At 42.3% G+C, this 22500-nt stretch overlaps 1 protein-coding gene across 5 annotated transcripts in view; it reads left to right on the top strand.

Moving 5' to 3' along the window:
* The window catches only part of Khc-73 (Kinesin heavy chain 73), a 1251394-nt gene that overhangs the window by 421276 nt on the left and 807618 nt on the right, over positions 1-22500 (top strand). For all 5 annotated transcript variants that reach the window (XM_080267622.1, XM_080267621.1, XM_080267623.1 and 2 more), the window contains exon 6: positions 3109-3258. In XM_080267622.1, coding sequence (XP_080123748.1) covers positions 3109-3258 — 150 coding nt within the window. The remainder of the gene's footprint in view (positions 1-3108; positions 3259-22500) is intronic.

Genomic DNA, 22500 nt, shown 5'->3' with positions numbered 1-22500 from the left:
AGCAGACAGACTTGCATAACTGTTCACTCCATCTTCCATATCATTTACATAAATCAGGAACATTACTGGCACCAACAACAAGCCCTGTGGGACTCCACTTGTTACTTCCCTCCATCCAGACATCCTATCCTTTATTACTGTCCTCATTTGTCTTTCTCTCAAAAAGTCTCTCATCCATTCCAGGAGATTACCCCTCAGTCCTCCTATATGCTCTAGTTTCCACATTAGTCTTTTACAGGGTACCTTGTCGAAGGCCTTCTCCAAATCTAAATACACACAATCCACCCAATCATCTGTCTCCTGTAGCACATCAATCGCTCTCGAGTAAAAACTCAACAAGTTGGACACACATGACCATCCACTTCTAAATCCAAACTGATTATCAGCCAAAATGTTCATCTCTTCCAGATATTTTATCCATCTATCTTTCAGAATTCTTTTGCACAATTTTGCGACCATGCTGGTTAGGGACACTGGTCTATAATTCAGGGGTTCTTCCCTGTTTCCCCCCTTATAAATTGGTACCACATATGCCCTCTTCCATTCTTGAGGCACTTTCCCCTCTTCCAGAAAACACACAATTAGACTGTGAATCTTATCCACCAGCTGTTTTCTGCATTTCTTCAGTACCCAATTAGAGATTCCATCTGGTCCTGGGGCTTTCCTTACATCTTGAGTTTCCAGTAATTTATTCACTTCCTGTACTTCCACTATTATATCTTTTATCACTACATTTCTAGTCACTCCCTCCCCTTCCACAAACTCACTTTCATTAGTGAAAACTGACTGGAAATGTTTGTTCATTACTTCTGCTTGCATTGCCGCATCTTTATTGACCACTCCTTTTACTTTCAGTTTGGTGATTCCTTCTTTTTGTTTCAGTTTGCCATTGACAAATCTATAAAACAGTTTGGGTTCATCCTTACATTTGTCTATTGTACTTTTTAAAAAATTCCTTTCTTCCTCTCTGTGTATTTTTGTGTAATCATTTCTAGTTCTTTTATATTCTTCCTTTGTTCTGTTGTTACCTCTCTTTCTCCAATTGTTCCATGCCTTATCTCTCTCTTTTTTGCTATCATACACCTTCTATTAAACCACTCCTTTTTTCTGTTTTCTTTCCCCCTTACTGTTGGTACAAATTTTTTCACTCCTGAATTATATAGGTCTAGAAAAATATCCCACTTCTTCTGTATCTCTGTTGTTTCTCTGAATTTTTTCCAATCTCCATTTTCGAAAAATTTTCTCAATCCTGCAAAGTTTGCTTTCCCAGAGTTGTATCTTCCCTGCCTATAAAGCTCGTCTCTTGGCTCCACTTTCCCTGTTATCAACTGGAACTCAAAGACCACATGATCACTTTTTCCAATAGGACACAGATATTCCAAGGATTCTACTACATCGGGTTCATTGGTAAACAGTAAGTCTAGTTTTGCTGGTGCGTCCTCACCTCGGAACCGTGTCTCTTCTTTGACCCATTACGTCAGTAATGTAGTGCCCCATGAATCTTTGCTGCATCCTCAGTCCCATTCCTCCCAGTCCACCTCTTTACAATTGAAGTCACCCATTAAAATTATATTGTTACTTTTCTCAATCATTTTCTGTAAATAGCTAGCCATGTCTGACAACATTTCCTGGTATTCATCATCACTCCATGCTCTTGTCTTGGGGGGAACATACACTACTGCCATATCTCTCTTGCTATTCTCTCCAGTTTCTAATTTCATATTTATCACTTCGACCCTGCCTTCTCCCATTTCCACAGTATCTACATTTATGTTGTTCTTCACTGCTGTCATCACCCCTCCTCCCGTTTTTTCTTTTCTGTCTCTTCTCCACAGTTTGTATTTACAATCTCCCATATAAACATCAATATCTTCTCTTAATTTGGTCTCAACAAAGCACATAACATCAGGTTCATGTACCCTCAAAAAATCGTTGATTTCTAGCCTTGCCGATATTAAACCATCAGTATTAGTGTATGCCACCTTCCAATTCTTTTTGATGTTTTTTATTCCCTCTTTTCTCCTTTCTGCCGGTACCACTTCCTTAATTTCTGATCCATGACTCTCCAATAAAACACTGTCTTCTCTTCTTCTGTTCTCTGTTCGTTTTTTGCCTTTGCTTCCTGTACTAACTCCTTTGTCTTAGCTCTTTCTTCCTCATTTGCATCTCTCCTTATTCAAACATTTTTAAACCCTTCCTTGTCCGATAATTTCTATGTTCTACTGATAATTTCATTAACTGTTGCTTGGGACTTAAACTTACCTTCAATGGCCTTGCCCCTCCTTCCTCGTACTTTCCTAACCTAAACACCTCCTCAGTCTCTTCTTGAACTTTGTGGTTTTCTTCCATGACTAGTGATATTATTTCTTTAACTTTCCTCAGTTCTTCTCTTTCTCTTTCTGATCTTATTGTCATATGTTTCTCTTTAACTCCTGAAATTATTACACATTTTTTCTTATCTGCTACATCTCTAACTAAAGATTCTTTACTTCTCAGTACCCTAACCACTTCCTTCTCCACTTTTTCCTTGGTTTGTTGTTCTATAATCTCTTTCAAATTTACATTTCCTTCTTCCTGAATTTTCTTCCATCCCTTTTGTTGCTCCTTGATTTCTTTAATGTGCTTATCCTGTATTCTTGATTTGGATGCATACTCATCTAGTTTATCTTTCATCCTGTCCCTTTCTTCTTCTAACCTCTCATTCTCTCTCTTAAGCTGATTTATTTCATTAGAGGCTGATTCATTGCTAACCTTTAATTTGGTAACTTCTCTTTCTTGTTCGTCACTGCATGTACTAATTTTTTCCAGTTTATTCCATAAGCTTTTGATCTCGTTTTCCTGCTCTATGGTCCGTTCCTGTGACTCTTTAATTACTGCCCATACCTTTTTTATCTCCTGGACATTCTTCTCCGCTGTTTTCTCTACACCTGCAATTCTTGTTTGGTTCAACTTAATACTTCCATTTCCCACAACCCCTTCACAGAAGCCCTCGAACTCTTTCTCGCCACTTGTAGATATTGTGTGTGTGTGTGTGTGTGTGTGACTTTTATTAATACCACATTACACTGATTTTTGCATAATTTGAGACTCCTTTACATTACATCTCAGGACATTGAGCAGCTGATAGAGGAGGGAAACAAGGCAAGAACAGTAGCTGCCACCAATATGAACAGTGAATCATCGCGTTCACATGCTGTATTCACTGTTATCCTCACACAGACCATCACTGATGTTGCTTCTGGAGTGTCAGGGGAGAAGGTGAGTGCACAATGCATTTTGTCCCTCCTGAAGTAATGTACATTAGACCCATGACTTAATGGACCATAGACAGGATATCAGATTTAATGGATACCACAAAACCTTTAGGCATCCATTGGCTGTAACAAATAGTGTTTGTTAAATGGGGCACAATGGGGCACAACACGTGTTTCATGAAGAAGTGCAATGACATGGACATGAAATAAACTGCAAATGGGCAAAATTATGGGCCAGGTTAGTGTAAAATGTGTATGGTTTTCATGTTTAGTACTGGATTATGCTGTTGTACTTATTGTATTTATTTTCAAACATGTACTTAGAATCCCACTTGGGGGAGGAGGGGTATTGACTATAATGGATTTTTGTCATTATCGGATCGGGTTTCCCGCCCAGTTGATCCCTTATAGTTAGGTTCTTCTATACCATATAAATCCTGAAGAACTTTTATTTTATTTTTATTTTTTTTTAATGCAAGGAAGAAGGAACCAAAGGCCAGGAGCCTGCAAACCGTTCCTTCCAAGAAAAAACAAAAACAATAAAAAAAAGAGCCAAATTCAAGATACGTTCATTTGTAGATGCCTGGACACACTGCATTTGAAAGACTGGAGATTGTAGGAAATAGAAAATACAGTTAGAGGGAGATAGTTCCAGAGTTGACCTGTTGCATGAATGAAGGACTGGAAGTAACAGTTAACTCTTGCATCAGAGAGCTGGACAAAAAAGGGATGAGAGTTTGTTATTGGACGGGTGCTACTCTCCCGTCGTAGAGGTGGAGGGATACAAGCAAACAGTTCAGAGGAGCAGTGACCATTGAAGTAGTGATAGAAAAGAGATAAATATGCAATAGTGCGGTGATGAGAGAGAGGTTGAAGGGGGCCAGTATGAGGAGGAGAGTTAATAAGATAGAAATCCTTTGACTCCACCCTATTGAGAAGAGCTGTATGTGGGGAGCCTCCCCAGACATGAGAGTTGTACTGTATGCAGGGGCAAATAAAATCCGTGTATAAAGTCAACAACTGTGCTATAACAATGATGTGAAATTAACTGCAAAAGGGTCGTTAATATAAAATGGGTATACTGTAGTTTTCATTTTTAGTACAGTCTGATTTAGCTATAAAATAGTGTTGCATCAAGTGAAAACTTATTGGATAACGATTTATTGCATAGCGAGGTCAGTATAACGAGGGTTCATTGGGGTTAGGGAGGGATACCTTGATTGCAAAGACTAAAATGCCCCCCAAAAACTGTGCCACTCACCTGAAATTTGTTCAACGATGGTCCAAGCCATCACCAATGGTCCCCTTCAAGGCTGGGGGACAGCTGGAGGGCCTGGACAATCACTCCATGTCCTCAGCAGGAGGTGAAAAGAAATGAGGAGAATAATGCTGTGATGCCAAGAGAGAGTGATGTGTTGAGGCCAGTGCGAGAATGATGCAGAGGCCAAGGGAGAGTGATGCGGTGAGGCCAAGGGAGAGTGATGCGGTGAGTTTGAGGGAGTGTGATGTGGTGAGGCCGAGGGAGAGTGATACAGTGAGGCCGAGGGAGAGTGATACAGTGAGGCCGAGGGAGAGTGATACAGTGAGGCTATGGGAAACTGATGCAGTGAGGCCAAGGAAGAGTGAAGCGGTGAGGGTGAGGGAGAGTGTGGTGGTGTGGTTCATGGGTGTGTCAGGCGGCAGTCAAGGCAAGATCTACATGATGTAGGCAGGTGATGCAGGATTTTGCATTTGCACACCACTCAGTGGCATTAGCTCTTTCTTGGTGCTCCTGGCAAGGGAGGAGATGGCAATAGTGGGTTGGTATGCCGCCTTTTCTTAGTTGCCAGGAGCTCCCTGTAAACCCTAAGGTGTTGTTTGATGCCATGCACTGGTATTTCACTCCTCACTGGGTTTGGACCCTTGTCATTGATGAATGGTATACCCATGTCCATTATTGCAAGGAACTCCTACAATGTGTTTATATCCAGAATACGAAGGTGCCTGCTCTCACTGCCGTCCTCGCCAGCGTCCACTACTCATTCCCTGAGCTCAGTGATGTCCTTTGTGGACAACTGCTCACTGTGGTTGTCTAGGACATCTTGCATATACTCCTTGTCGACTTCCTCAAATCCAGCCTTGTGCGAGAGGTCAGTGATGTCTCAGTGGATGTTTTCAACTGCCGGGAATTCCGTGAAGGAGTACACACTCTCCGGCCATGCCTTGAACCACACGGCATTCGTTGTTCTTGGCCGTACTTCCTTCCACGCCATGATATTGTCAGTGGCATGCTTGATGTTAAATTTCTTCTAAAAACACCACACCATGTCGTCCTCCCCAGAGTCACTCGCTGTCACCATTTGCAATAACACCCTGGTCTGTGGGTTGCAACAGTGATGTTGTTTTGGGGGACAGGTACACCACTTTGATGATATCCACCTAGATATCCACCTAGTCCTCCATGCACTCAGGGTGGCGTGGGGCATTGTCTACAGACAGGAGGAAATGGTTAGCAAGGTTGCTCCTGCTGGCACAACTGCACAGGTGGGGGACAGGTACCCTACCATGTACAACCAGTTTGAAGAGGTCAACCAGACCCTGGGGTTACTTTTCCAAATAGCTCCAAGTTCTTCTTTTATGAACCCTGCCCATGCTCAGGGGTTCTCCCAGTGATACATAAGAGGTGGCTTGAATTTCAGGTCCCCCACTCCCTTGGCACCAAGGAGGAGGGTGAGACAGTCCTTTGCGGCCTTGAACCCAGGTGTACATTGTTCTTCCTGGTTGATATAGGTCTTCCTTGAAATCTGCTTCCAGAACAGGTTGGTTTCTTCAGAATTTAGGACCTGCTTAGGAGAGTATCACCGTCCTTTAATAGCCTTGAGCTGCACAAGAAAGGCCACAGCTGCCACATGGTCTGCGTCTGCACTTGCACCCTCGCCACGTGTTTTAGTCCTGCATGGTCCTTGAAATGCTCAAACCAACCTTTGCTAGCCTTGAATTCCTTCTTGGCCTCCATACCTTCCTTATCCTTGAGGTCCTTCCATCGATTAAGAGCTTTGCTGGAGAGGAATTAGTGGTGAAGAGGTTGCTTTGCTCAGTTCAGGTCATTAACCCACAGAGCCAGGAGATGCTCCATTTCCTCCATGATAGGCTTTCTTGCTCTAGTTAGACATTTTCCAGTAAGGGAAGGCAAGGCAAGTTCTGTGACACCGTAATTATAGCCTCTGATTTCTTTATGACTGTTAAGATTGTGGACTGGGGCATCGTTAGGTTATGACTGTTGAGACTGTGAACTGGGGCAGCATTAGGTTATGACTGTTGAGACTTTGGACTGGGGCAGCATTAGTTTATGACTGTTGAGACTTTGGACTGGGGCAGCATTAGTTTATGACTGTTGAGACTTTGGACTGGGGCAGCATTAGGTTATGACTGTTGAGACTGTGGACTGGGGCAGCATTAGGCTATGACTGTTGAGACTGTGGACTGGGGCAGCATTAGGCTATGACTGTTGAGACTGTGGACTGGGGCAGCTTTAGGGCATCAGCGATCTTGCTTGGTCCCTGACCCACCTTACGGCACAGATGTAGCGAAGGGGGGGGGGTGGAGGAGGAGGCCCCCCCCTTGAGGCTCTTGAAATCATACGGGGTTAAAAAAGATAACAATAAATTTTTAAAAATAAATGAATGGATAAATATATAAATAAATACATGGATAAATAAATCACTTTTGAGAGAGAGAGAGAGAGAGAGAGAGAGAGAGATGGTGATGATAATGATGAGACTCCCAGATGCATTATTGTTCATTTATTCCACAAGGATCGTTAAAAAAGTTTCTTTTTCAGCCAAAATAATTTTCTTGCTCTATTTTTCACCATTTTCATTATAATAAGTTATCATCAAACTTAATTACCCCAATATATACCATCATAGGCCTCCGAGAGCCCCTAAAAGTACTTAATTTTCAAAAATTTTCCTGGGGGGCTCACAGCGCCCCCCCAGACTCCCCAGCTGCAGAGGCTCACTTTGCTCACCTCCCACCACCTTTTCAAGAATCTGTAGACATCTTTCTCCCCCCCCCCCACCTTGTGAACTTTCTAGCTACACCCCTGCCTTATGGCACATTATAATGTCTAATTTCACATCAAGGTAAAAGCTATGCCTTGCCCTTTTGGCCTTGCCCTCAAGAGCATCAGTAGCACCACGCTTTTCACTGGGGATAGCACCAGATATGATTTCCAAGTTCAGAGTTTCAGTTATTTCACACACTCACAGTTCTCTTGCCACTTACTATCACATGCAGCAGTATTTGTAATGTACTTGCACTGTCACATGGTGTTAACGATAGGGTTGTGAGGGTCTTATGCAAGTGAGAGGGCTAGGTAACTCTGAGAGCGTGAAGATGATTGTTGGTGTAGGACACACAAGCAAGTGGGCAAACGAGACAAATGGTTGGTGCAAAGGCTGCCACCTACACAGACCTTGAGATGGGGGTTCTGTACATATAAACATTGGGTGTCCATTTTGGCCCTGACAACTGGCTGTCGGCTTGTGTGCATCACCACATCTGCAGAAGATTTTTGGAGGCGGCTGTTGAACATAGCATTCTTGTGGAATTGCAACTAATTTTTAAACTTTATTGTATTCCAAAAAAAGGTATAACTTTTCAATTATCATTCTAATGATATATCATGTAGCAAACAGTTATATAGCAAGATCAGACTGTACAAGAAATTGTATGATTGTATTGTACTCATTTATTTTCAAACTTGTGCTTGAATCCCCACCTGAGGGGGGATACTTGGATTTAATGAACTTTCTGCATTATCGACCCTGGCTTTCCCCCCAGTTAGTTTGTTTTAGCAAGGGTCTCCTGTATAAAGATACTGTACATGTACATTTACAGCATCCCCTCATTTTACGATGAGGATGATTTTAAATTAGTCCCATGCATAACAGTTTATTGTATATTGTCAGTTTTGACATGGGTTCATTGGGAATATGTTTTTTTGCCTAGGGTCACCCACCTAGTCAAGTCCAAAAACAAGTCTCCAACTCACCTAAACTGGTAATTCAATCATTGTAGTGTACTGTACTACTTTATCCGTCACCAGCAAAGCATACCCATCAGTGACAGAATTCAGAGACCATCTTGGAACAAACGACTGTAAGCTTGTGTGTTGGTGATCGTGTAAGTGAAAATAGTGATTGTACATCAGCCAGCGAGGCTACTTACGTTATCATAATAATCGTATAAAGGGAGATACAGATGTATGTCAAAAAAGATCCTAAATCTTCAGTCATTGTAGCAATAATACATCGCATGCTGGTTCATCATACACTGGTTAATTGTATAATGAGGGTCTGCTGCCTATGTTTAGCAGACCCTCGTTATATGAAGAACCATTATGCATTGAAAAACTTTGGACCTTTATGTACATATATATATATATATATATATCTGTCTATCTATCTATTGCCAGACGCCTCAATCCCATTTGGGGTGGCCACAAACAAATCGCCTCCAAGTCGCCCTGTCCCTTGCCATTTCACTGCCCTGCTCCCAACTCACACCCCCCTCTCTCATATACCTCTCCACCCCATCCCTCCATCTCATCCTCGGCCTCCCCCTCCCTCTTCCCCCCTCCACCTCACTCACATACACTCTCTTCGTCAGTCTTTCACCCTCCTTCTTCTCCACATGGCCAAACCACCTCAGTGTGTTCCTCATAACACTTCCTATCACATCCACATCAACACCACAATGCTCCTTTATATCCTCATTCATCAGCCTGTCTTTCCATGTGACTCCACAGGCTCCTCTTATATAACTCATTTCCACTGCTCTCACTCTTGACTTGTGTCCTTCCAACAACGTCCAAGCTTCACTTCCATACGTTAGAGTTGGTATCACAATACTGTCATGTAGTAACTTTTTCACATCCATGCTCACTTCCCTGTTTCTTATCACTGCTTTCAAAGAACCAGCAACCTTTCTTTCCTGCTGTACCCTTTCAAGCACTTCACCCTCCAAACCTCCATCCTTACTTATCACACTACCCAAGTACTTAAACGTACTCACATTTTCCAATTCCTCACCATCCAACCTCGCTGTACATTCACTGACTTCACCTTTCTCAAAGACCATCACTTTACTCTTCCCTACATTTACCTTTAGATTCCGTTTCTTACACACTCTCCCAAACTCATCCACCAAGCCTTGCAGCTGCCCTTCGTCTTCACTCAACAACACAGTATCATCTGCAAACAACAGTACAGGGAGTTTCCAAACACTATCCTCTCTCACCAGGGCCACTCCAACATCCACTACCCTACCTTGTACCTCTTTTATTACCCGATCCATGTACAGATTGAACAACCATGGAGACATGACACATCCCTGTTTCAACCCAACTTTCGAAGAGAAAAATTCACTTAGTCCACCATCCACACGCACTGCAGCCTTCGCACCATCGTACATACTCTTCACAGCATTCAACAACTTCCCATCTACTCCATATATTCTTAACACTTTCCACAATCCTTGTCTATCCACCCTGTCATATGCTTTCTCCAAATCCATGAAAGCTGCATACAACTTCTTTCCCTTCTCTAGAAACTTTTCCACTAAAGATCTAATAATGATATCTACACAGCCTCTTCCCTTCCTAAAGGCTCCCTGTTCTTCTCCAACTAATTTCTCTGTTCTTTCTCTAACTCTGTCAGTAAGTATCCTACCATACACTTTTCCTATTATACTAAGAAGACAAATGCCCCTATGATTACCACACACTTCTTTTTCCCCTTTTCCTTTGTACAAGGGAATAATTATACCTGACTTCTAATCCTCCGGGACTCTACCTTCCTCCCAGGCCAATATGCACATCTTCCACATCCATTCTACTACTATCTTCCCCCCCATGCTTCAGCATTTCACCACACACTCCATTAATTCCTGGGGCTTTCCCCGATTTAACTTTCTTCATTGCTTCCACAACTTCTATCCTACTGATTTCTTCCTGTCTTCTCACCTCTCTCCTCCCATCCATTCCCCAGCCACTTATACTCGCATTGCTTCCATCCTCTACGTTCAACATTTCCTTAAAGTGTTCTCTCCATCTGCTCACTTTTTCTCCCTTCTCCACTAGTAATCTACCTTTTTTATCTTTCACTCCCCTGCTAATTTCACTTCCACCCTGTCTTACTCTTTTCACCTCTTTCCAGAACATTTTCTTACAGTCCCTCCACTTTACACTCAAATTCCTTCCAAATTCCTCATCCACTCTCTTCTTGCTCTCTCTTACTAATCTTTTCACCTCTCTCTTTCTTTTTACATATAACTCTCTCTCCCGCTTCTCAACTTCTTCCACGCCCCTATTTCTCATCCATTCATTGTATGCTTTCTTCTTTAGTGCCACAGCCTGTTTCACCTCTTCATTCCACCACACTGTTCCTTGCACCCCCCTCCGTCTTCTCTTCCTTCCACACACCACATCACATGCTGCACATATTTCTTCTGTAAATATCCTACACACCTGCCACGTCTCCCATCTGCTCCAATTCATATTTTCCCAATCGTTCCTCCACTTCTCTCTTATACTGTGCCTTTTTCTCATCCTCTTGTAACCTTTCCACTCTCCGTGCAACTACTCCTTCCTCTCGTCTTTCCCTTCTTCTATTCCTCCATCTTATGAATGCTAATTCTGGCCACCGCCAAGTAGTGGCCAGAAAGTCCACTCCCCCAACCTCTATGAACTTTTGCATCCATTACACATCTTCGCATCCTTTCATCCACACACATATAATCAATCATTGCCTTCCTTTCATTCAGTTCACCACCCACCCTTCTCATCACTCGCCATGTATACCTGTGGATCATTTTATGCCTGAAGAGGGTATTGGCTATCACCAACCCCCTCCCAGCACAAATGTCCACTAACGCACTCCCATTCTCATCTATCTCGGCAGGCACACCCCACTCACCAACTATTCCATCCACCTTCACATTCCCAACTTTACCATTCATATCACCAATCAAAAACACTTTCCCATTCCTTCCAAACTTTTCCATGCACACTTCTACATTTGTCCAGAACTCTTCTCTCACTCTTCTAGCACGATCTTGCATTGGCGCATACACACACACAATCGCCCACATTTGTATTCCAACTTTCAACTTGACCCACACAATCCTTGACCCAACTGATCCATACTGTCTTATGCTCCTCTTCCATCTTTTACTCACAACTATACATACTCCTTCCTTTGCCCTCTCATTCTCACCTACTCCTGCACATATACCCCATCCATACTCCCATTCTCTCACACTTTCTCCTCTCCATTATGTTTCAGTTATTCCACATACATCCACTTTCGCACCCTCAAGCACCTGGACAATCTCTCTTTCTTTCAATCTTTTAGTGAACTGTTGACTTGGTATGAATTAATCCATACCAGCTAGTATTAAGTTGCAAAAGTGGAACAGGAGTCAGGCTTAGGTTAGCTTCCTACATGGCGCCTGGTGATTTAGTGGGTAATTATTGTGCTCCAATCGGATTGAGCCGGTGAAGGTTTATATCCAAGGGATGGTTGGGGTTTATTGCTCACGTAATGCCATTCAGGGATGAGTGAAGTTGGTCACTCTCATCTTAAATGTTAGGACCAACTGCCTTGCCCCGGGTTCCTGGGCTCCTCATGGGGCAACGTAGGATTGGATGATGGATGGATGAATATATATATATATATATATATATATACACATATATATAAATAGGCATACCCTGGTTTAACGATGTAATTGGTTAGGTAAAACCCCATCGTTAGGCAGGGTATCGTATATGAGCTGTCAGGGTACTTTCAACATGTAATGTTGAGCGTTTACCAGCCTTGGGTTTCCCCCCAAACCAAGCCCAAAATCCACCCAAATGAGCCCAAAAACAAGGTTAAAGCCAATCTAAATGGCCAAACAGCTGTCAAGGAAGCTAACCTAAGCCTGACTCCTGTCTCACTTTGGCAACTTAATACTAACTGGTATGGATTTATTCATACCAAGTCAAAGGTTCACTAAAAGATTGAACTCTCCAAAATGGTTTGATGGCAACTGTGCCAGAGCAACAGCCCAAAAGTCATTAGCATATAACTCTTACTTAAAATAAAAAACATCTGAATCACTCTCTCAGTTTAAAATTGCTAGAAATCATGCAAAAGCTGTAATAAATCTAGCTAAATCAAACTTTCTTCAAAAGCAAGCATCAAAACTACTTAACAACCCTAAGGACAACAGAATATTCTGGTCAACTCTTAATTCTTTCGATAATAACTTTATCTAGTCATCTTCCATTCCCTCACTAAAATCTTCAGATGGCAACGTTACAAATGGCAAGCTGGTGATAGGGAGAGCTGGAGCTCCTGTTTCACCAGCCCTCAGGACTTGATCCTGACCATCTCCCTTTTCAGTGCATTCATTTACACAGAGAGTAGGCCAGCATGCTCTCATAATACCTCTACCTTCAGCTGTCTGCACCACACTACATGTGCATAACATATCACACCTTCTATTCACATCTTTAGTAATGGCTGCTGCAATCTTACAATCAAATGAGGTGGTACCTCAGATTGCCACCACCGGCAGGGTAGGGCTGGAGGCACAGGGTCCTCCCGGTCGCCATCAAGCGACTGTGCCGGCATCGACTGTTGCTATTTCCGGGAATGCTCGTCGGTGAAGAGGTGACGGTGCGGCCTTATTCTTTACCAACATCCGCGGCCTTACCACAAATTTAAACTCAGTTCATTTTTTCCTTCAGTCCATATCCCCTTTGGCCCTTTTCCTCACAGAACCACAAATCTCACCCTCTACCGATATATCTCCATTTTGTTTTCCCAGTTACCATCTCCTTACAAACTTTCGAAACAAGGGCTGCACCTGTTGTTATATCAAATCCCAATATGCAGTTGATACTATTTTAAACTTCACTTCATCCAGTTTTGATTACTCATTATATAAATTAAATTGCCAAAACATTACCAAATATATCTGTGTAGTTTATCGTTCCCCCAATGCTTCTTCGGAACCCAGTGTATTTGATTCCATATCCACTCAGTTGAGTAACCTTGACCTTGCCCTTGGGAATGAAATTACCATTTTGGGTGATTTTAACATACACAGTGTTGAATGGTTATTGCATTCTGCCCGGACTGACGACGCTGGTCTAGAATGCAAGCTGTTTGCGGAATCGTTTAATCTCACCCAGTTGGTAAACCAACCAACCAGAATACCTGATAATCCTGACTATAATGCCCATCTCTTGGATTTATTCTTGACAAATAATCCAGATCAGTACAGGATAGAGGTATTGTCACCACTTGGATCCTCTGACCACAATCTCATCCAAGCCTCATTAGTTAACCCTCCTATACCTCCCCATTCGGAACCTGTCAGGGTGACCCGATGGCACTTTGACAGGGCAGACTGGGATGGATTTAGAAATTATATTGCTGATGTTCCATGGCAGTCTTTCTTCTCTAGTGATCCCAATTCTACCCAGTCCCACATTTGCGACTTAATACTAGCTGGTATGGATTTATTCATACCAAGTCAACAATTCACTAAAAGATCAAACTCTCCAAAATGTTTTGATGGCAATTGTGCCAGAGCAACAGCCCAGAAGTCATTAGCATATAACTCTTACTTAAAATAAAAAACATCTGAATCACTCCCCCAATTTAAAATTGCTAGAAATCATGCAAAAGCTGTATTAAATCTGTCTTAATCAAACTTTCTTCAAAAGCAAGCATCAAAACTACTTAACAACCCTAATGACAATAGAATATTCTGGTCAACTCTTAATTCTTTCAATAATAACTTTAACAAGTCATCTTCCATTCCCCCACTAAAATCTTCAGATGGCAGTATTACAAATGACCCACGTGGGAAAGCAGATATCTTTGCTAGTACCTTTGCAAGAAACTCTACCATAGATGATACCAGCCAGAATGTCTCAGTACTGGAACTTGATTCTCCCGAAATTGACCCACTTAAAATACAGACAAGATTCGTAAAATCGATCCTAGACAATTTACCTACCAACAAAGCTCCAGGCCCAGATGGAATTCCGCCAATTGTTTTGAAAAAGTATTCCCCTGAACTTGCCTCTGTCCTAGCCAAATTATTCAGACTATGCATATGTACTTCTTTATTCCCAAATTCTTGTAAAGAAGCCAATATCCACCCAGTTCCGAAGAAAGGAAGTTCGTCTGACCCCTTCAATTACAGACCAATAGCTGTCACATCTTCTCTTGGTAAGGTATTTGAAACTTTAATTAATAAGCATATTGTTAAACATCTTGAATCCAACAACTTAATTAGTGATAGACAATACGGTTTTCGCCACGAAAGATCCACCATTGACATACTCAATCTCTTAACTCATACCATCCATCAATCAATTGATCTTTTTGGAGAAACTCATGCAGTAGCTCTTGATATCTCTAAAGCTTTCGACAGAGTATGGCACCGTTCCCTGCTGTCCAAACTCCCTTGCTATGGACTAACGTCTTTTGTTCCTTTGATTTCTTCTTATCTTAGTGACAGGAAAATGAGAGTAAAAGTAGATGATGTATATTCGAATTTCCACTCAATGAACGCCGGCGTGCCGCAGGGATCAGTTCTGGCGCCAACCCTATTTCTGGTTCATATTAATGATCTCTTATCTGTCGCTCACAATCCCGTTCACTCATATGCAGATGACTCAACACTACATAGTTCATTCACACTCAGACATCCATTTACAAAGTCTAATATCTCTACCTCTCAACTCAGTACAGCCATCTCCATAAATCAAGATCTAGCTACAATCAGTGAATGGGGACAAAACAACCTTGTCTCTTTTAATGCTAGTAAAACTAAATATATACAGTTTACTAATAGACAGATATTGCCAGATTCGTACAGTACCTTCAGTGCTACTAATATTCCCATCTCCAAAAGTATTGAAATTCTTGGTGTCTCACTTAACAGTGCCCTCAGCTGGACCTCTCATGTCAGATCACTTGCTAAAACCACCTCAAAGAAACTTGGATTATTGTACAGAGTCCGTAACTTCTTTGCCAATGAGCAGTTAGCTATAATTTATAAGAGTCATGTGCGCTGTCAGTTTGAATATTGCTCACCCTTGTGGAATGGTTGTGGAGAGGTTGCATTAAGACAACTAGACAAAATTCAGAATAAAGCTGTTAGAATCATTAACAACCCTGTCATTACATATAAACTACCTCCCTTGCAAGTAAGAAGGAATGTTGCCTCCCTTGCATTATTTTACAGATATTTTTTTGGCAAATGCTCAGACGAAGTTGCGTCCATGGTTCCACCTCTCCATGCCTTCCCTCGTGCTACACGGGCATCTGGTAGTGCTCATGACTGGAATGTCACTCAACCATATTTCAGAACTTATGCCTATCAGAATTCTTTCATTACCCGAACTGCAATTCTCTAGAACTCGCTTCCCCAGAGTTGTTTTCCTCCAAATTTCAACCCACAACTGTTCAAGTCTAACTGTTACAGATATTTTATGAATAGAGGACACCAGTAATCTGGTGTATGGATTTTTTTTTTTTCCCCATTTGTTTTTCCTTCCTCTGTTCTGTTAATAAAAAAAATAAATAAATAAAAAAATAAAAAATAAAAAAGACCTGCATGGGAAAGCAGATAGTTTTGCCAGTATATTTCCAAGAAATTCCACCATAGAGGATGCCAGCCAGAATGTCCCAGTACTAGAACTTGACTCTCCTGAAATTGCCCCACTTAAAATACAGACAAGATATGTAAAATCCATCCTAGGCAATTTACCTACCAACAAAGCTCCAGGCCCAGATGGAATTCCGCCAATTGTTTTGAAAAAGTGTTCCCCTGAACTTGCCTCTGTTCTAGCTAAATTATTCAGACTATGCATACGTACTTCTTCATTCCCAAATTCATGGAAAGAAGCCAACATCCACCCAATTCGGAAGAAAGGAAGTTCCTCTGACTCTTCTGATTACAGACCAGGAGCTGTCACATCTTCTCTTGGTAAGGCTTATTTAATTAATAAGCACATTGTTAGACATCTTGAATCCAACAACTTAATTAGTGATAGACAATATGGTTTTTGCCATGAAAGATCCACCATTGACATACTCAGTCTCTTAACTCATATCATCTGTCAGTCAATTGACCTATGTGGAGAAACTCATGCAGTAGCCCTTGATATTTCTAAAGCTTTCGACAGAGTATGGCACCATTCCCTGCTATCCAAGCTCCCTTACTATGGTCTAACGTCTTTTGTTCCTTTGATTTCGTCATATCTTAGTGACAGGAAAATAAGAGTAAAAATAGATGATGTTTATTCCAATTTCCACTCAATTAACGCTGACGTGCCCCAGGGATCAGTTCTGGCGCCAACCTTATTCCTAGTTCATAGTAATGATCTCTTGTTTGATCAGCTAGTCAGGTCAGGTGCGGGTAAGGGGATGGGTCTGCTATGATGTGGCAGGGGTAACCCAACTCTGCTGTTGGGCCCTGCTGCGGATGTCACTGATTACATTGCGCAATTGACCCTTGTGTGGTGAGGATTTGTCCGTTATCCCTTTTGGGGCTAAGATGCGTATGAATGTGGTTGAATGGATGAGTAAATGGGGAGTGTGTCGTCCTGTCTCGGCTACCTCCCTTTCCTTGGGGGAAGCAGCCTAGGTATATAGATAGATTATCTGTCACCCACAATCCCATCCACTCATATGCAGATGACTCAGCACTACATAGTTCATTCACACTCAGACACCCATTTACAAAGTCTGATATCTCTACCTGTCAACTCAGTACAGCCATCTCCATAAATCAAGACCTATCTACGATCAGTGATTGGGGACAAAACAACCTTGTCTCATTTAATGTTAGTAAAACTAAATATATACAGTTTACTAATAGACAGATATTGCCAGATTCATAGATTACCTTCAGTGTTACTAATATTCCCATCTCCAAAAGTATTGAAATTCTCGGCATCTCACTTAACAACACCCTCAGCTGGACCTGTCATGTTAGATTACTTGCTAAAACCACCTCAAAGAAACTTGGATTATTGTACAGAGTTCGTAACTTCTTCACTGACGAGCAGTTAACCACAATTTATAAGAGTCGTGTGCTCTCAGCTTGAATGTTGCTCACCCTTGTGGAATGGATGTGGAGAGGTTGGATTAAAACAACTAGACAAAATTCAGAACAAAGCTGTTAGAATTATTAACAACCCTGCCATTACAAATAAACTACCTGTACAAGTAAGAAGAAATGTTGCCTCCCGTGCATTATTTTACAGATATTTTTATGGCAAATGCTCAAACAAAGTGGCATCCATGGTGCCACCACTCCATGCCTTCGGGTACACGGGCATCTGGTAGTGCTCATGACTGAAATGTCTCTCAGCCATATTGCAGAACTTCTGCCTATCTCATCAATCACTTTTCACAAGTCAGCCATCTAACCCCCCATCCGGAAGACTGACGTATCATCAGACATAAGAGACAGTTCCCCACAGACCCAGACTACGCACCTTTCACTTACAACCAGATGAAGCACATCATTAACAACCTCAAGCACTCATCTGCCTGTGGACCAGACAACATAAGCAACATTCACCTTAAACACCTAGGACCACAAGGCATACAAGCACTCACCAACATATCAAACTATAGCTACTCACACAACACAATACCCAACATCTGGAAGCATGGCAATATCATCACTATCCCTAAACCCAACGAAGACCCCACGTTACCCTCCTCACATCGCCCCATCACACTCCTCGGCACCCCCTCTAAAGTCACTGAACGACTGATACTATAACTAGTCACACCTCACATTCCCCTAGCCCAGTCACAACATGGCTTTAGGCCACTACACTCCACAAGCACCCTTCTTACAAACCTTACACAGAGAGTTTTCGATGGCATGAATTCAGCTAGGCCACCACACAGAACACTCCTAGTCACGCTAGACATTAGCAAAGCTTGTGATGCCATCCCCCGCCACAACCTCACAAACAAAATACTCAACACAAACATGCACAAAAAGATGGCTGGCAAACTACTTAGCAGGTAGATTTTGCACATGTAACATTTGCCGGTCAGTCTTCTAACATCAGAAACTTAACAAATGGCATCCCCCAAGGGTCTGTTTTGTCCCCTACACTCTTTAATCTATACATGCACGACGTACCCACACCCCACACACCACAGATACACATAGCTTCCTATGCACATGATATAACACTTACATGTACACACCAAAACGCAAAAACAGCTGCACACATCATTCAACCTTACCTCAACACACTACACGAATAGTTCACCACAAACAGGCTCAAAATAGCCCCAGCCAAATCTATAGTGACTCTTCTCACAAACTGGACAGCAGAACACAGTCACATCCCACACCTCACCATAAACAACACTCCCCTACCCCCCCCCCCAAATCCTTGGTGTAACATACAATACATCAATGTCATTTAAACAACACATCACAAACATTAAAAATAAAATAACACCAATACATAATGCTTTGAGGTCACTTGCCCATACAACATTTGGACACAACAAAGAAAACACCACCACAGTATACAAACAATACATACATTCAGTGATGAATTATACAAGCCCTGCCTGGGCTTCTAACCTGACCAAAACACACTACAACACTCTACAGACCATACAGAACAAGGCCTTAAAAATAATCACAGGCTGCACAGCTACTACACCCACAGACCACCTACATCAAGAAACCAAAGTCCTCAAAGTCAAGGATCACCTAGACATGAGAGGCACCCAGTTTCTTGCTGCAGCCTCCACAAACCCACAACATCCACTACAGTACATGGCAGCACATCCACCCACACCAAGGAACATCAAAACAACACCCAGCACACGATACCATACACAAATACTGTCATCTCTCCCCCCTCGCCCACCTCAGACCAGCTTCCAGAAGCACATCCACGCTCAGATCACTCGCCGCTCCATTCAGTCACTTAAAGACAACACACAGCTGCATGCACAGCCTCCTGACATCCACCCTTCTGAATCCTATCTTCCTCGTGAGGACAGGGTCCACCTGGCCAGGCTGAGATGTGGGCACCATCCAGTCCTCTTAAGCTACCAAAAGAGGCTGGATGACTCCGTCGCTGATGCCTGTCCAGGATGCAACACAGCACCCCATACTATTAAGTACATTATGGAAGACTGCATTGCACACAATCACCTACGCCAACAACACAACATACACTCTTTGAGAGCTCTGTGGGAAAGCCCAGTCTTGGCCATGGCTTTCGTAAGGGACTCGGGGCTGTTCAGCCAGACTGCCTAGGGAACAACTACTACTACTACTTCTGCCTATCAGAATTCTTTCATTCCTCAGACTGCATCTCTCTGGAACTCACTTCTCTAGAAACTTTTCCACTAAAGATCTAAGAATGAATATCTGATCTACACACCCTCTTCCCTTCCTAAAGCTTCCCTCTTCTTCTCCAACTAATTCCTCTGTTCTTTCTCTAACTCTGTCAATAAGTATCCTACCGTGCACTTTTCCTATTATACTAAGAAGACAGATGCACCTGTGATTACCACACACTTCTTTTTCCCCTATTCCTTTGTACAAGGGAATAATTATACCTGACTTCCAATCCTCCGGGACTCTACCTTCCTCCCAGGCCAATCTGCACATTTTCCTCATCCATTCTACTACTATCTCTCCCCCATACTTCATCATTTCACCACACCTTCCATCAATTCCTGGGGCTTTCCCCAATTTAACTTTCTTCATTGCTTCCACAACTTCGATCCTACTGATTTCTTCCTGTCTTCTCACCTCTCTCCTCCTCCCAGCCATTCCCCAGCCACTTATACTCGCATTACTTCCATCCTCTTAGTTCAACAGTTCCCTAAAGTGTTCTCTCCATCTGCTCACTTTTTCTCCCTTCTCCACTAGTAATACCATTTTTATCTTTCACTCTCCTGCTAACTTTACTTCCACCCTGTCTTACTCTTTTCACCTCATTCCAGAACATTTTCTTACAGTCCCTCCACTTTACAATCAAGTTCCTTCCAAATTCCTCATCCGCTTTCTTCTTACTCTCTCTTACTAATCTTTTCACCTCTTTCTTTCTACATATAACTCTCTCTTCTGCCTCTCAACTTCTTCCATGCCCCTATTTCTTATCCATTCATTGTATGCTTTCTTATTTTGTGCCACAGCCTGTCTCACCTCTTCATTCCACCACGCTGTTCCTTGCACACCCCTCCGTCTTCTCTTCATCCCACACACCACATCACATGCTGCACATATTTCTTCTGTAAATATCCTACACACACCTTCCACATCCCCCATCTGCTCCAATTCATATCAGCCAAATCGTTCCTCCACTTCTCTCTTATACTCTGCCTTTTTCTCATCCTCTTGTAACCTTTCCATTCTCCTTACAAATACTCCTTCTTCCCGTCCTTCCCTTCTTCTATTTCTCCATTCTAATTGACCTTGATTCTGGCCACCACCAAGTAGTGGTCAGAAAGTCCACTCTCCCAACCTCTATAAGCTCTTGCATCCATTACACATTTTCGCATCCTTTCATCCACACACACATAATCAATCATTGCCTTCCTTTCATTCAGTTCACCACCCACCCTTCTCATCACTCGCCATGTATACCTGTGGATCATTTTGTGCCTGAAGAGGGTATTGGCTATCACCAACCCCCTCCCAGCACAAATATCCACTAACGCACTGCCATTCTCCTCTGTCTCAGCAGGCACACCCCACTCACCAACTATTCCATCCATCTTCACATTCCCTGCTTTTTCATATCACCGATCAAAAACACTCTCTCATTCCTTCCAAACTTTTCCATGCACACTTCAACATTTGTCCAGAACTCTTCCCTCACTCTGCTTGCACGATCTTGCGTTGATGCATACACACACACACAATCGCCCACATTTGTATTCCAACTTTCAATCTTACCCACACAATCCTTGACCCAACTGATCCATACTCTTTTATGCTCTTCTTCCATCTTTTACTCACAACAATACATATATATATGTACAGTAATCCCTCCACTATCTGATGTAACAGAGCCAAAGGCATGTCCAGAAAGTGGGTCCATCCGGATAGTGGGCCCCTGCCTCCTGAACTGGTACTTATGGACCCTAACCCACCCCGTCTCAGAAAACCACCTACATAACTTTCTATTGGACATGCATAGCACCCATGTAAGACCCTATTCACACAAGTAAGGGACAGAAGTATGAAATAAATGAAAAGGAACCAGAGAATGAGGAATTAGATCTGAGTATGGAAAATATTTAGTAGTGTACAGGGTACTTACAACACGTCTGTGGCCGTTCGTTATTATGGTTAACCCGCCTCCTCTAAGGCTCTGTCAGAGGTGAAAATGCTCTTGAAGCACGTAAAGTATTTCAGTGTTGTGCTAGACTTAATCCTGTGCACTATGAGTTATAATTGTTTAACACTGCACATTCTGTTCTTGATTGCACCATGCTAGTTTCAGCTGCCATTTTCAACCTCTAGTTTACACTCTGTACTTAATCTTTGCACTCTGAATTCTAATTTCATAACACTGCACAACACTGTAAATTCCCATGTGGTCTAGTGGCGAGGTATTGCAATTTATTCACTGTTTATTCATAAAAACAAGCACGTACAGCATCCATTGAATTAGTGTCTAGTCAGGATGGTAGTTAGGTGGTAACTGGGGAGGGATGGGGGAAGAAGCAGCAAGCATAAACACAGCTGTTTGGCGCTTCGTGCCTATTTCAAAGTACGATTGAAAAAAATGTCGATTTTTTTTTTTTTTTTTTTTTTTTTTTTTTTTTGGGGGGGGGGTCCAAAGGCCTGGACCCAAAATGTCCAGGAATCTCTTTAAGACCCGGATGCCCAAGACCTAGACACCACAAGTCCTGGACATTTTTGGTTTGGGATCTGGGACACCAAAAAAAAAAAAAAAAAAAAAAAAAAAAAAAAAGAAAAAAAAAAAGAGGCCGATATGTGTTCATCCCTACTCTAAATTTGCTGTGCAGTTACGAACAGCTGTGTTTTGGCCCATAGTTCTAATGACATCCGCTAGAGCACCCCTGCATTCTCCCCATTTCCTGCATACCTACCATCGTGACTGCACCCTCATCGCCATGGCTGCCCTTGTGCATGCCTTTGTGAATAAACAGTGAATAAACTG

Source organism: Coenobita brevimanus, chromosome 24 (genome assembly GCF_032717465.1).
Source record: "Coenobita brevimanus isolate Jiangsu-jjx chromosome 24, ASM3271746v2, whole genome shotgun sequence".
NCBI classification, from domain to species: Eukaryota; Metazoa; Arthropoda; class Malacostraca; order Decapoda; family Coenobitidae; genus Coenobita; species Coenobita brevimanus.
The sequence above is the reverse complement of the archived record's forward strand: the minus strand, read 5'-3'. Positions and strand labels throughout refer to the sequence as shown.